Source organism: Neophocaena asiaeorientalis, unplaced genomic scaffold (genome assembly GCF_003031525.2).
Source record: "Neophocaena asiaeorientalis asiaeorientalis breed wild unplaced genomic scaffold, Neophocaena_asiaeorientalis_V1.1 scaffold59, whole genome shotgun sequence".
NCBI classification, from domain to species: Eukaryota; Metazoa; Chordata; class Mammalia; order Artiodactyla; family Phocoenidae; genus Neophocaena; species Neophocaena asiaeorientalis.
In genome coordinates this window covers 15,260,303-15,276,128 of record NW_020174268.1, presented here as the reverse complement: position 1 = coordinate 15,276,128, position 15,826 = coordinate 15,260,303, and the positions used below count along the sequence as shown (strand labels likewise).

Below are 15,826 nucleotides of genomic sequence, written 5' to 3'. Positions count from 1 at the left end.
CAGGCTCCAGACGCGCAGGCTCAGCGGCCATGGCTCACGGGCCCAGCCGCTCCGCTGCATGTGGGATCTTCCCGGACTGGGGCACGAACTCGTGTCCCCTGCATCGGCAGGCGGACACTCAACCACTGCGCCACCAGGGAAGCCCCAGATACAATTTGTACATATCTCACAAATGTAATGTTGAGTGAAAGAAACTAGATATAATGAATATATACTGTAATTCTATTTATATAAAGTTTGAGAAAAAATTAAACCATGATGCTAAAGCAAAGGATATTTAAAAAAAAAAAAAAAAGCTTTAAGGAAAAGCAAGTAAGTAATTACCAGGGAATTACGGAATTGTTACTGGGAAAAGGAACTCAAAAAACTTCTAAAGTGCTGGTAATGCTCTCATGACATGGGTAATGGTTAAATGAATATCTGTTTTATAAGAAATTTGTTAAGCTACATATTTATATTTTATGTACTTTTCTGCGAGTTTAATTATGATAACAAAAAGTGGTTTAAAAATTATTCTTGACCCTGAAAGAAATTTTTACAATGTATTCTATACTTGTAGTTTTCTGTAACTTGACTTGGACATGGCAAAACACACAGAACATATTTTATATTTAATGTTATAGTTCTAGATTTACTAAAACTAACTCATTTTTCCAGAAAAAAGACATAAATGTTTAGTTTTCAAAACTACTGATGTTTAGGTTAAAGATGAGAAGAGAAAGCAAGAGAGAGAAAAAATAGAAGATTGAAAAATAAAAAAGAGAGAGAAAAAGAGAGATCTGAGGTCAAGGTTGAAACTGGCCAAGCTATAGAAACCCACAAGAAGTCAAAATTGATGATTCAACCAATTCTTTACAAAAAAAATCTGTCAAACTATACTAGATATCAGTTAAACTTACTTTATTTTGTAAAGTTAATTTATATTAAGAATTGTAATACATTTCAACAGTCTCAAATGTAAATAAAGCCTAACTGTATAACAATTTCAATAATTCATTTATTCAGCATAACCCAAATATCTTTAGTTTTTAAATTCTCTTCTACCTGAGGTGCAATATACACAGAGGCAGGCAAACAATACCAGGTATTAATAATATTTATCAGTTTAACTCTTCATAAATTTGATCTGGCATGCAAGTCAGAAAAGGAAAGAAAGGTAACCAAAGGAATAAAAATTCAAAGGTACAAAAGGAATGAAAGGCAAGGGGGAAGAATTAAATTAGTTGAACACCATACACAGAATAACAGTTTTAAGCTAGAAGAGGGCAAACTGAGGTGGGAGGAAAAAATGGTTTTACAAAGAGAGGTGATGGTCATACAACTCTGTGAATACACTGAAAACCACTGAATTGTACACTTTTAATGGGTAAATTGTAAGGTATGTGAATTACATCTTAAAGTTGTTTCCAAAAGGGGGTTGTGTCCGAGTGAAAATGAAGAAAGAAAAACGAGTCATAGTCAGGAAAACTAGGGGAAAGGGATGAAGGTAAAGACAAATGGAAGAGCAGGGTTGAATGTAATACAAGTCTACAATCTCTCACCACAAATCCTGAAATCTAAAATGCTCTAAAAATTCAGTTTTCTGTTGACTCATGTAGCAGCAAAGTCTAACCACACCTGTACTCATTTGGCAGCATGATCTACTCAGAATTAACATTAAACAATGTAGAATCTTTACTTTCTACTTAGACTGACCATTCGTGATCTGCTGCAGAAATATTAAGATGTCTGATTATATACCATACTGCCCCAAACTCTGCTAGGAGTGTTACAATTAGGTATATGCACTATATACTTCCTTTCTAAAATTAAAAAAAAAAAATCTGAATTCCAAAACACATTGATTCCCAGAATCTTGGGTATGGGATAATGGATCGTAGCAGTAAAGATGGGAAAAGGGGAGAGATAAAAGCACCAGGTGAAAGGGTGATGGGATCTAAAATGGGAAGGAGATGAAGTTGGAAAGGCAATGCAGAGAAGTGGCCTAGCTAAAAAGCAGAGGGAAAAGTCCTAACTTTTCTCTCAGTTTTCCAGATCTCCATTAGCATTCAACAAATTGGGAAACAATGCAGAAATTCACGTAAGAAAAATAACAAACACACTTAACAAGGAATATTTAATGAAATTTAGCAGTGCAAAGATCCTCAAACACCTTGCATTTAAGTCAATGTTCCTCTTAACAGAAAGTGAGTAGTAGTAGTCCCTATTCACAGGTACCAAAGATATAACAAGCAAAAGCTAGTAAAGAAATTGACCATGTAAAGGAGAAAAAAAAGATAAGGGATTACAAATTTTTTGAGTGCCTTACTTTTCTAATTCTTCAGGATCAAATTTCCACCAAGTTTCAGGTTCATGAAACTCTACTCTGTATCCTTTTCCTATGGCCTACACAAAAGAAAGGAAGAAAACAAAAACCCAGGGAATACGTCTTAAAGTAAAAAGATGGCAGACAGATATAAATTTCACTTAGACAATACTTCTAAATTTGCTCAACCAAGAAAAGTTTTACTTTTAAAATAATACAGTTTATAAATATTTTAAGACCACTTAATGGACAAATTCCAATTACTATCCTCAAGTCCAGGCAAAACTAACAAGATAAACATATTGCTTAATAAGCACCATTCCCAATTTTTAAAAAAACTAAGCAAATGAACACACCTCTTCAGAGAACAAGGACAAGTGTTTTAGTAATAAAGATCAATGTAACCAAAATTTCAGAATATGAAAAAATTGATAATATAAAAACTCTCTCATATCTCATATTTACCATTTCCACATATGGTTTCATTTCCCAAGCTTGTGTATTAGTGTTGTCTATTATAACTGGAGATCTCCCCTGATTGATAGCTTGTTTTGCTGAAATAAAAAATAAATTTAAAAAACAAAAGCAAAAAATGGAACTATTAGATAAAAATACTCAAAATAAAATTTAAACATTCATTAAGATATTTCCTACATCCCTGTACTTAAAACCAAAACCGTGTAATCTTTTGAGTTAGAGCCATGAAAATAAAAGCACTCTTCTATATTAAATGGAATTAAGAGACATAAACACATGCAATGTATATTCTCCAGACCAGATGCTGGTTTTGACAAACTAGCTGTAAAGGACATTTTGGGGTAAATATTTTGTTGAACTTAACAGCTAATAAAGACTTCAGTCTAGAGCTTTCATTTACAGAAAATGTAGGAACAAGTTACATTTGAATATGGTCTGAGTATGAAAAGAGGAAAACATTTATTGACATGGGAAGATGGAGACTATTAAAAGAAAATGGCAATTTATAAGATAACATGTAAGTCTGATCTTATTTTGGTCAAAATATAAAGATGTGGGAAGAGTTACTAAGACACTAAAAGTTGTCTTCTGTAGGTGGTGGGAATATATGCATTTTATGCTTATCTTTATTTTCCAATGTTCTATAATTACAAATAATGCTTTTGAAGTAAGACAGACTTAAGTTTCAAAAAAAAAAAAGTGCTATGGATTTGTCATTACTTAAATACCAAGTACCTAAATACCACAGTTCAACTGACTGGATATTTCTTAGGACTATGATTCTGAAATTGGGAGTTGAGCTACAATGGAACTGTTCCAAACCATATCTCCCTCTCCCTATGCCATCTCTTCCCACATAAGGTGAGAATTAGTGTCACAGTGAGCCACTCATAATGACAGGAATGTGTGTACCTCTTAAGTGTAAACAGGCAAGATAATTAAGAACCCACTATAAAATTTAAAAGGCTGAGGCAAAATGCAATGATATGTAAGTTTTGCTGGGATTTAGAATTCAAACCACTAAGTTCTACACAATGAAAACACTTACATAGATGTCGAAGGGCAGACAAAATTCTAAAGGTTAGTTAAGAAGTAATGACTATGGTGGAATATCTATTTCGGAGAAGATGTCTCTAAATACTACATTTAGAATCTAAGTCATAAATAGGATACCAAGATGCTATCAACTCCCACTGCTCCATCCCCAAACAATGATCAAAACTTTTATTTTTTAAAAAAATATTAATTTTCCTAATGTCTGACAGGCTTACACCTCCAAGGAGTTATGTTCTACAAGAGGAGCTTATCTACAAGAGGAGCTTATTAACCAAATAAATCTCTGATTTGCAGGAATGGGGAGATTATTCTCTTTCCATGAATAATCAACACCCAATACCACATTCCAGTGCACTCCAGGAGAATAGAGCGCCTAAGTAAACAATGTTTGACTACTCAAATAAAGAGAGTCATTTTCTTAAACAAATTAACCACCATACTCTAAGAAAGAGAAAAATGACACCTTGGAGATATTTTTAACTTATAAGCAGTTAAAGATCAATTTAGATTCTTCTAATAAACATGAGTCAGATACATATTCCCTGAATAATGCCCGGCACTTAAAAGTATTCAATAAATATTTGTAGAAAAGAGAAATTTTTCCCTAAATTAAATGTAATGCTCATAATTTTCAAAATGCCTAATGACTGCTAGTTATCATTGCTTTGAAAAAGGTTAAAAATTACCTTGAAAAAGCCCCTATTTATTATACTAATAAAACCAGTAGTTTATCTACACACCAATATGTTCAGCAAGTAGAATTCACATGGCATGAACATTTTAATGAAATATTCTAAACTAGTATTGCAAAAAGAAAAAAATGTTTCACAGAAACCAACTTCCCAGTTCACCAAAGGTATACTGGCTCATTCCACTTAATCACCTACTTCTACTCCCCTTAACTCTGGGCCGATAACTCCAAGCACTTTTTGGAACTGTAACATCATCATTATTGGATTTGGGCAGTAACGCTGCAGCATTTTAAAAAATCAAAAAGAATTAATATTTTAAAATATTATGCTACTCTCTTTAAATTTATGCTACTCTCTATTTGGAGAAATCCTAGAACCAATACTAGGAAATAATCTTATAATCAAACTTATCTGACATTTAAACTTTTTACTCAAAAGCATCCTCAATGAAATTCCTTGCTCTGAAAATTGACAATTAAAAAAGAAAAGCATTTATCCTGTTTTTCCTGTATATACTGTACTTTAGGGTAACCTTAGTTGCTAGTTCTAGGCAAGAGGAAGTTCTTCATTACAGAAGAATTCTAGCTACTAAACACAGAAAGAATGAAAGTCCTAGAAAATCACCATTTTGCAAACTTTAATGAAATAACTGATTAAGGAAACAATTCATTGTTGAATAAAACAGGGATTAGGCTAGGCTGTCCCTTTGAAGCTACTGATCTCACCATCACTAAAAATGGGACAACCATTTACTTACAAAAAAAAAAAAAAGGTTGAACCTAATAAATCCTACAAGTTAAATGATTACCACAAGGAAGCAAACCGACAACCATAGGCTATGGGACACTCTACAGAACCACCAACCAAGTTTCTGCAATAAGTTAATGGTAGGAGGGCAAAAAGAGGGAAAACTGCTATAGATTAACTTAATTAAAAGAATCATAAAGCCAAATGTACTACAAAGACCTTGTTTAGATCCTGATTAAAACAACTGTAAAGAAATATTTAAGACAATAGGGGAGATCTGATTACAGACTATATTACATGATGTCAAGGAATTGGGTTTTGTTTTGTTTTTTAGGTGTGATAATGGCACTGCAATTAAGTAAGAAGATTTACTTGAAATGTGTGAAGTATGATGTCTAGAATTTGCTTTAAAAAAATACTTCAGCAAATTAAAAAAGGAGGGTAGAGTGAAAGCAAAAGGGTTGAAACAAATATAGCAATATCTTGATAACTGATAATAATTCTGAGTGATGCGTGTGTGGGCTTCAATATAATCTCTCTAGGTTTAAATAATGTTTCATCATCAATGCATTTTTAATTTCTTTTAAAAAAGAAATTATAGATTATAGCATAAGCATGTACTTACATAGTTCTAGATCAATAGTTTTCAATCCTGACTGCAACATTAGAATATATGGATAACTTTCAAAAAAATACCGATGTTTAGATCCACTCCAAATCAACTAAACCAGAATCTCTGAGGCTAAGACTCAGGCATAACTTTTTTTAAAAGATCCCCAAGTGATTCAAATGTGCAGCCAAGGTTAAGAAAGAACTACTATTCCAAAATGAAAATAAAGTGATCCATATACCTCTAAAAAATGTATTAAGTAAAGTGACATCAATGAAAAAAACTTTTAATATTCATAGGCATTAATATTAAGCCTTAGAAAACATTAGCATTACTCAAGGAAATAACTTTTGGGAATACGTAACAAAAGTATCAAGAGTTTCCTGAATTTTTTCATGAGGTATAAAATAAAGTCTATCAAAATATCCTATACCTCTATTGTACCAGTTTATATACACTATTTACAGTTAAAAAAATATTCTAACCACATTCTCTGATTTTCACAACCTCAATCAAGTAGGGCAAGTATAATTATCACTGCTTCTAATAGATGAAAAACTGGGTCTCAAAGCTCTTTCAATGGCTTGTCAAAGTCATCCAGCTGGTAAAAGTAAAAAGTTGAGAATAAAAATTCAGGTATTCTGACTCCTAGTCAAATATTCTATCCCGGGAGACTTGGCCCAAAACAAACCTCTGTTCTGGTTCCAGTCATGGGCATCACCAAGTTGATTAACATTATACCTGTACCCATCTTGATGGTGGAAATAGTCATCAGTGCTGAACACAATGCCATCACGACTCTGACCAAGCAGAATTCTGTTAATAAAAGAAATCATAAAGGTGCCATTTACAATATAAAATCTATAACCGTCAGAAATAAGCCACAAAGGAAAGGTTATTAAATGAATTTCTGGCACATACTTATAAGTATACTGCAGATAGACTAGCACAGGAGCTGAACCTTAAAAAAGCTTTCAGATTTCAAACATCACTTCACACTTAAATCTACATAGTAATAGCCAGTAATAAAAACTTTTTAAAGTGGCTTTTGTATTGCAACTTTTAAAAACACTCTTCAATCCCAAAATGATGTCAACTATTATCCATGATTTAACTTTAGTGAATTTGTATTTGGTGTCTAAAATTGTCTAAATTTAGTGCAACAGGTAACCTAAAAGACAAGTAAGCCTAAGCAAGCAATTTACCTGAGGAAAACTATATTTGACTGAAGACAGCTTTGATAAACTCATTCCTATGAAGCACAAACATCTATGACCTGAAAGTGGAACTTGAGGTTTAATGCTGTGAAACAACCTATGATCCTCCAGAGTAAAATCAAATTAAAAATTTTTAAGAGATTAAATTAATAAGTGAAATTAATTACTAAACGCTAAAGAATACACTCTCAGAACAAGTCAGTGGTAATCAAGCTTTGTTCTCACAATATGATACCATCTTTAATTTCTAAGCACAGAGAGACTGACAAGTGTTCAGAGTGTTCCCATAACCAGTGACTCATGAAAGAGACTGGAGGTGTGCTGAGAAAAGTGAAAAGCCAGTAAGAATAATTTAGGTCCAACAATAACAAAAATATTTTGTTATTTATCTCCCCTCCCTCAACCATTAGGCAATTGGATATCATTCTATTGGGGTTGGCCAAAAAGTTCGTTGGGGTTTTTCCATAAGATGTTGTAAGATGTTATGGAAAAAATCCAAACGAACTTTTTGGCCAGCCCAATATAATTTCTCTTTGAGAGGGGGAAGGGAGTAGAAGGTGGTAGAAGGGATGATACTGTCCTGGGATGATCCAAGAATACTTCCTAATAAAAGGTAATAGGAAGGATTTCAACTATTAAGATAACAAACATCTCTCCTTTCCTCAGGTTATAATAAAATTGTATATATTTTATAATAAAAATAAAAACACATATATAAAAGTTTAAAATTTTAATATATATTTTCACTCATAGAATTATAGTTAAAATTACTTCAAACAAACCAAATTAAAGTAAATCGTTTAAATTATTTGTTTGCTTGTTTGGGAGGCTGGAGTTGGATTTCTTTTTTAAGCAGCCACAATTTTCCCAAAATATACCATCTAACACATTTGGCATCTTATTTGCTTATAAGAGATAACCCAGAATATAAAAATGCCATAATATTAGTATTCCAAACCAAAGCTCAATCACCTGAAAAGATCTTGATTATCATCAACCATATGATACCTAGTTACACTCAACAATACCAGAAACCTGATACCATCTTTCCTAAATACCTTATGTTTCTTTTCTTTTTTCTCCTGTTCTATTACTTTTTTAGGTGATCTGTCAGATGTTAATAATAACATACTACAAGAGCACAGGAGCTTCTGTATCCAAGAAATGTTTAACCTCTTCCAAATAAAAAAAAAAAAGTGGGGAGGGAAGGGACAGTAAATCAATTTACATCATTAAACCAAGTCAACATCAAACATGAGTAAATCTCAATGAAGAATATCTTAAATATATAAATCATAATTAAAGCAAGTAATTTTAGCTTGGAGAATTTTTTTCCTCCCAGACTGCTCACACATCTTTTCAAAATTCCCTGAATTATCTCCAAAATACCTGTATCAATCTAGATATATCTGATGTCATACCACCCATTTGAACCAAAAATAAATTATTTAAGAATATTAGTATTTTCAAAATTCTTATAGTCAGATTCTATCAGAACCCTCACAAGTTAAGACAGGTACTAAAATGGATTCTCAGAACATCAAAATTTACAACTTTGAAAAATCAAGTATCTAATAAAAAATTCAGATGTGGTCCCACTGGCCACTTGATTTGTATTTTTTCAAAATTGCTGTCTTTTTTGAGGACCTAGTATGTGCCAAGCATCTTATATATATATATATATATCTATGACTGCATCGAATTCTCACAACAACCTTGCCAATATGGTATTAAATCCAGAAAAGAAAATAATTTCAGAAATCAGGCCACCAGAATCACATAAATAGTGGTGGGAGAGCCAAAACCAATGGCTTACAAGATCCCCGCCTCCTGGAATTCACGCCCTTATATAATCCCCTCTCCTTGCGTGTGGGTTTGAGTCAGCAACTAGCTTCCAACTAACAGGATACGGAATTTCATTTCCAAGATTAGATTATGGGGAGGCAGGAAGTGGCTCACTTTCCCTCTTCACATTGTGAATGGGGAGAGGTCCAAGTAGCAAAGAACTGAAGGGACTCTCCAGCCTACAGACAGCAAGGAACTGGGGCCCTCAATCCAACAGCTCACAAGGAACTGAGTCTTGTCAACAAGACTTGTGAGAGGGCTTCCCTGGTGGCGCAGTGATTGAGAATCTGCCTGCCAATGCAGGGGACACGGGTTCGAGCCCTGGTCTGAGAAGGTCCCACATGCTGCGGAGCAACTAGGCCCGTGAGCCACAATTACTGAGCCTGTGCGTCTGGAGCCTGTGCTCCGCAACAAGAGAGGCTGCCAGGCCACGATAGTGAGAGGCCCGCGCACGGCGATGAAGAGTGGCCCCCGCTTGCCACAACTAGAGAAAGCCCTCGCACAGAAATGAAGACCCAACACAGCCAAAAATAAAAAAATTATTAAACTCCTACCCCCAACAACTAAAAAAAAAAAAGACTTGTGAGAGATATTCCATGCAGATCCTCCCCAAGACAAGCTTTCAGTCCAAAACACAGCCCTAGCCAACATCTTGATCATAGCATCGTTAGAGACCTTGAACCAGAGGCACCCAGATTCCTGTCCTTCAGAAACTGTGAGACAATAAATGTCTGTTGCTTTAACAACTCAGCTTTAGGGTAATTTGTTACACAGCCATAGAAAACTAATGCACTCTGTGCTTATAACTTTCACTTAAGTAAGAACAAGTGAATCGTATTCTTTAAACCTCATTTTGAGAACCCTATTCCCCCAAATGGTCTACTACAGTTAATTTTCATATTTTATTTTTTTTAATTTCTAAGAACCATATATATTTTTGTAATATATCATGTACATTTAAAAATAGAAGTGATTGGCTTCCCTGGTGGTGCAGTGGTTAAGAATCTGCCTGCCAATGCAGGAAACACGGGTTCAAGCCCCGGTCTGGGAATATCCCACATGCCACTGAGCAGCTAAGCCTGTGCACAACAACTACTGAGCCTGTGCTCTAGAGCCCGCAAGCCAGAACTACTGAGCCTGCGTGCCACAACTACTGAAGCCCGCGTGCCTAGAGCCCATGCTCTGCAACCAGAGAAGCCACGACAATGAGAAGCCCGCACACCACAATGAAGAGTAGCCCCCACTCGCCGCCAACTAGAGAAAAGCCCACGTGCAAAAAAGCCCCAAAGCAGCCAAAAATAAATAAAGGGGAAAAAAGAAGTGATTTTCCCAAATAATTCTGAGTAAAACTGACACTTCATGAACCCTTTACCTCCTGACGTACTGAGTGGCCTTGCATACCACCCTGGTCCAGCTATCAATAAATAAAAAAATAATGCTGTCTTGTGTAGCTTATGCTACATGCAAAGAGTGGTAAAGGCAAATCCTACATGAGTTCAGAAGGAGGATAACTGAGGGGTGAGATGAGAAACCAAAACATCAAAAGTGGAGGCATTTAAGAGAACCTCTGAATAAGTAGAATCCTGAGAACAATGAACAGACAAGTATTACGTCTCCTGCAATGGACGGCAGGGTACTAGTCCAAGCGCAGAAGGATATGAAGATAGGTAAGGACTAAATTAAGGAAGAAAGGGACTTAAATACTATCCCAAAAGAATCTGAAATTTATCTAACCCCCTATAACTCATTATCACATAGCAATACTAAACAACGTTATCTTTTAACGCCCCAAATCAGTTCAACTCTGATTCTCCCAATCTTTATTCCTTTTTTCAAAGCTCATTTGGAAAGCTAAATCCTACATGAAACCATTCCTCACTAGAGAATATGTGGTTTTATAACCATTCCCAAACAACCATTTCTACTTCATTCAAAAAAAGTACTGACCTAAAGAGAGACTCCTGCTTCTTTAACCAAGCTACTCAAAGTCAGGAGTCAGATATACGGCTACACATGTGATAGATATTAAACTGAAGGATTAGATAAGAAACACACTACCATTTACATCCCCAGTTTGATCTCTTAGCAGTTTTTGTAACTTCTCCCAAGTCCTTTAACCTGAACTCATTCTTTTTATTAGCCTGTACTCCTTCTAAAAAATGAAAAGACTATAATTCATCTCACAACACTGTTACATATGGAAGTACTAAGTTGTAAATGATAACAGAAATGGTAGTTGCGACTGTAACTTCCATTCTTATTAAACCTAATTCCTCAAATAAAGATACATATTATATATAATCACCTCTGTCATTTCGCACTACAATTATGTCTCCTTGAAATTTTACTGAATTACCACCACACTTTATTCACTTTTAGTTTCAACATACTCCAATATGTTGTTCCAAACCTAATCATTCTTTCTTACATTTATTCTGTACCAGAAGCCCTCGCTAGGAGATCTCTTCATCCAATTTCCAAATTTCAACTTTTCTTTTCTCTGATATTATATTCTAAATCTAGAAGAATGCCCATGCTTGTAAGACAATTTCACTCTTAATTTCTATTCTTTCTAAAGAAGCACTGAAATTTTATTTTCTCTACAAAATCTTCACTGCAAAGGAATCAAAATACACAGACTTAAATTCAAATTCATTTACAAAATCACAGCTTACAATCTAGCTTGAAATGTCTGCAACATAATTTAATCTTTCTCTGATTTCCTGCTTCTGAAGAAGTTTTGTTCAGGTGATTCAGAGTGTCTTACAAATAAATATAAAACATTTACAAAATGGTTCCTTGGACTTTGTTTTCTTTTTCCTTTGACTTTTTTATCCTCACCCAAAGACATCAAATAAATTTCCTTTTTCTCCTTATCTAGCATAAATCTTGAATCATCCTACATAAACTACAAAGAATTTGTATTGTTTTTCTTTGTGCTATTTTTCACAACTGCACAAATGTACTGGAATGCATCAATATTCTGTTTTTAAAATGTAAACAAAAACAGGAATTTTAAACATTTCGGCACATGATAAAACAGCATCAGTTCTAATTCCATTAATTCAGATATTGCTCATTTCAAACTCCTTAAAGAAATCAAAAAAAGGTTCTCTTTGTCAATAATGGTATGAACACAGCACAGTTCTTAAAACACACTCAAAATTCCCTTCCTTGGGTTATCTCATTTGCTTCTCACAATAATTCCAGAAAAATAAGTATTACTCATTATATTAACAGCGAAACTTGTCCAAGGTCACAAAGTGAAATAACTGAGTCAAAGCCCAAGTCTTCAACCCATGAATTCAACTCCTCCTGAATAGCTGACTAAAAAGGGAAGGCCAGCACAGTTCTCAAATAGCATTTGCTTTCATCACCGTCCTTTTACATGGTGAATCTATATTTAAAGCCCTTAGCAGAATCTTAACATAAATATATATGCCGATTCTCCTTTCCTCTATCGGAAAACATCTTTTAAAATATTTACCATCAGATGCCATTTTCAAGTATAACAAATTAAAGATTTTTTACTAGAAACATAAAAGCATTTGCCACTGATTACAACGATCATTTATGATTTTTAAGTAATAAATTACCAAGTGTTCACTTGGTATCCTTTACTTACCGAGACAATGTTGTTTTCCCAGAACCAGGTAAACCTCTTAAAAGAATAAGTAACTTCTGCAATTTATTTAACTTTTCCTCTTGAAAATGCTGGTTCATAAACCTGTCAGTTCGATTATGCTTGTCCACAGAAGGAGCCTTCCAGCATCCTTCACTGGTTTCACAGAAACCATTATTCGCATATTCATCTTGCACAGTGTAGCCATTTCTAGAGGGATGGTCACTACTGGTAATGTCACTACAGTCAGTATATCCATTGTTCTGATCAAAAGTCAAACAATTCCAGTTAACATGACAACTATTTACATAATATCCATTTTGCATCTGAAAGCCATCTTGGGCATGGAAAATATTTGGTGATGGATTTGGTGAAACGTTGAATCTTTGAATATTTAAGTGATAGTTAAAACTGGAAAGATGAGGGTCTTGTGGTACTATAAAAGAATGCACTGATTGCCACTCAGGCCTGAAGGAAGCAAATGAACTGTCACAAAAGGTAGGTATTACTTGTCGATTATAAGGATATTTACCTGGCTCATTCCCCACGCACTGCTGATAACCCCAATATGACTGAAGGGCACTGGTAAGATCTCTTTTCTTTTCTTCTTCAGGTTTTAACAGATTATTATGGCCCTGATAATACGGAATGAATTGTTCCTCAGAGGGTTCACGTTCCTTACAACTGCTTTCTGAATCACCTTTTTCATTTTCAAGCTCTTCAATTTCTTTGTAAAACTGGAATAATTCATTGTCAATCTCTGATTTTTTATAATTAAATTTCTGTTTCTCTTTTCGTTCTCCTTTCCCATCTATACCACTGATAGTGTCTGCTCGATTCCTCCTTTCATTACATTTCTTTTTCTCAGGGGGTTTGTAAATGGGTCCTATAAATGCTTTACTTGTGCTATATATCTCATCATCTGTGGATACCAATGGAGGACGTGTATCCTGTAAAACTTGTGAATCAACAGAATTAATAACATCTCGTCTATTACCAAGCATCTCATCATGCACAGGTTTCAGCAAACTTCTAGTTTTGGTTTTGTCCTGCTGAGGATAACTACGTCCTCTGACATCAGTGATGGTCACAGGGACCCAATCATTTCCAGTTTTCTTTTGCTTTCTGTGAAAATTAGCATTACCATGATGGGGGAAAACATATGCCTCTTCAGTAGACTTCAATTTCTTATAGCGTGGTTCATTTATTAGTTCTTCCCCATGTCCCATGGATTTAGCTTCAATTTCACCATAAGGCATCTGAGGAACAAATAAATCACAGAATTAACAGCTAATATTAAAAAAAATCTAAACAAAAGTTTCCTCAGAAACAACAGGAAACAAACTTAATTTGATATAAGCATTTAATAACATTTTCCCAAAATGCAAAAATTATAAAATTGTAACTTTATAGCCACTTACTATTGGTATGACATTATGATTTAAAGGAGGGGTCTCATTGAAAGTAAACAAACATCCTTTTTTAAAAAAAGATGTATCTCATCTTTAAATCTAAATGATGTATTTCTGAATTTAGAGGATGTAAGCAAGAATTTAAGCAAGCTCGGAAAGCTGAATCAGTAATATATATTTTGATGATATAGACATACAGCTGTGTATTTAAAAGGGAAAGTAAAGACTTCCCTGGTGGCGCAGTGGTTAAGAATCCACCTGCCAATGCAGGGGACACGGGTTCGAACCCTGGTCCGGGAAGATCCCACATGCCGCGGAGCAACGAAGCCCCTGCGCCATAAGCCCCTGCGCCACAACTACTGAAGCCCGTGCGCCTAGAGCCCGTGCTCCACAACAAGAGAAGCCACCGCAATGAGAAGCCCGCGCACCGCAACGAACAGTAGCCCCCACTCGCCACAACTAGAGAAAGCCCTAGCGCAGCAACAAAGACCCAACGCAGCCAAACATAAATAATTTATAATAAAAAATAAATTCAAAAAATAAAAGGGAGAGTAAGTCTGCCAACCAAGTGACACATATCCAAACTGGTTGTGATAAATTGCATCATAAACGTCTTCCTGTTTAAAATCACTAGGTCCTTAGCAAACCTCAGACAACCACATCTCATTAGCAATCAAATGTCAAATTAACTTAAATGTCAGTCTTTATGGGCCCTACTCTTACAAGTAGTGTAAAAGTGGTTTCCAAGTGGGTGTATTACGTTAATTTTAAAGAAAAAAATAACTTCAGTTGTACTGCGAATGACGGAAATATGTCATATTATGTTTAAAAACTAAATCTGGCAACTCCCCAAACCAAAGCCCTAATCTTTTCCAGATGGTTTGTCTATCTCGACGATAAATTCTGCTTCCCTTGAAATTTATGGGGGGACCCTCAAGAGTACAATTCAAAAGCCTGTTAGTCAATACTTCATTCCGCCCGCTCTCTGGTCTCCCCTTCTCGAACACGAGAGCAAAAGGAAAGGGCAAAGCGACGAACCAGAATGACACAGGTAGGCCCTAGAGAGGCTGAAAGAAGATACACCTGTAGAGAACGCCGTCCTCCCGGAAACAGCCCCTTCCCAGGCCGCCTCTCACCTTCTCATTTCCTCATTAGAAACGGCAGAAAAGTCCCAAGGAAGAGAAAGGAGGTTGCATTAAGAGAGAGAGGCCTATACACGACCTGAACCCTAAGGCCTCCTGATCTCCAAAGAGGGTAGCCCGGGCAAAAGCGCGTCACCCAATTTCTCTATCTCAACGGAGACACGTTCAGGTTCTGTCTAGGAATTCCAAAGAGCTCCGAGGCCGAAAGGTTTACTCCCGGCTTCTACGTTTACGGCTAAACGAAAAGGTTCAGGCAAGCGCAGGGGAGAACCCAAGTCGCTAATGGAAGAAGGAAGAAACCGGAAAACGTCAACACCACAACCCCACCTCGCCGAAAATGGGATGTCTACTCACCTTATAACACAGTTCTGCATTGACCTTTACCTCTCAATAAAGAAGGTGAAAGAAGCACGGAGACACAGCCCAAAGCAGAGACCGGGAGGGACCAAAAGCCCGAGCCTCAGGAGCGGAGTTACAAGCCTGCCCTCCGTACGCAAGATGGCGGCCACCTCACGGTTGCCCCGGCAGGAATTACGGATTCTCGCCAGGCATTGTGGGAATTGAAGTCCGGCGTTCACACCCGGCCTGGTAACTTCAGCCTCTCCCAGAATCCATTGCTTGACACAAGCGCTAAGGACCACGAACGTAGACCGGAACTAGTTCTTAGGTTGGCGCCGGGAGGTTGTTTAGAAATAGCAACT

General features: G+C 35.8%; 1 protein-coding gene across 2 annotated transcripts in view; it reads right to left on the bottom strand.

Annotated features, from left to right (window-relative positions):
- Window positions 1–15,623, bottom strand: part of N4BP2L2 (NEDD4 binding protein 2 like 2) — a 77,130-nt gene extending 61,507 nt beyond the window's left edge. For both annotated transcript variants that reach the window (XR_003004578.1, XM_024755362.1), the window contains exons 1-5: window positions 15,480–15,623; window positions 12,575–13,830; window positions 6,579–6,703; window positions 2,771–2,859; window positions 2,309–2,385 (exon numbers count right to left, since the gene is read on the bottom strand). Coding sequence is in view for 1 of the 2 variants with exons in the window: in XM_024755362.1 (XP_024611130.1) it covers window positions 2,309–2,385; window positions 2,771–2,859; window positions 6,579–6,703; window positions 12,575–13,830 (1,547 nt within the window). In the remaining variant the exon portion in view is untranslated. The remainder of the gene's footprint in view (window positions 1–2,308; window positions 2,386–2,770; window positions 2,860–6,578; window positions 6,704–12,574; window positions 13,831–15,479) is intronic.
- Window positions 15,624–15,826: the final 203 nt, after the last annotated feature.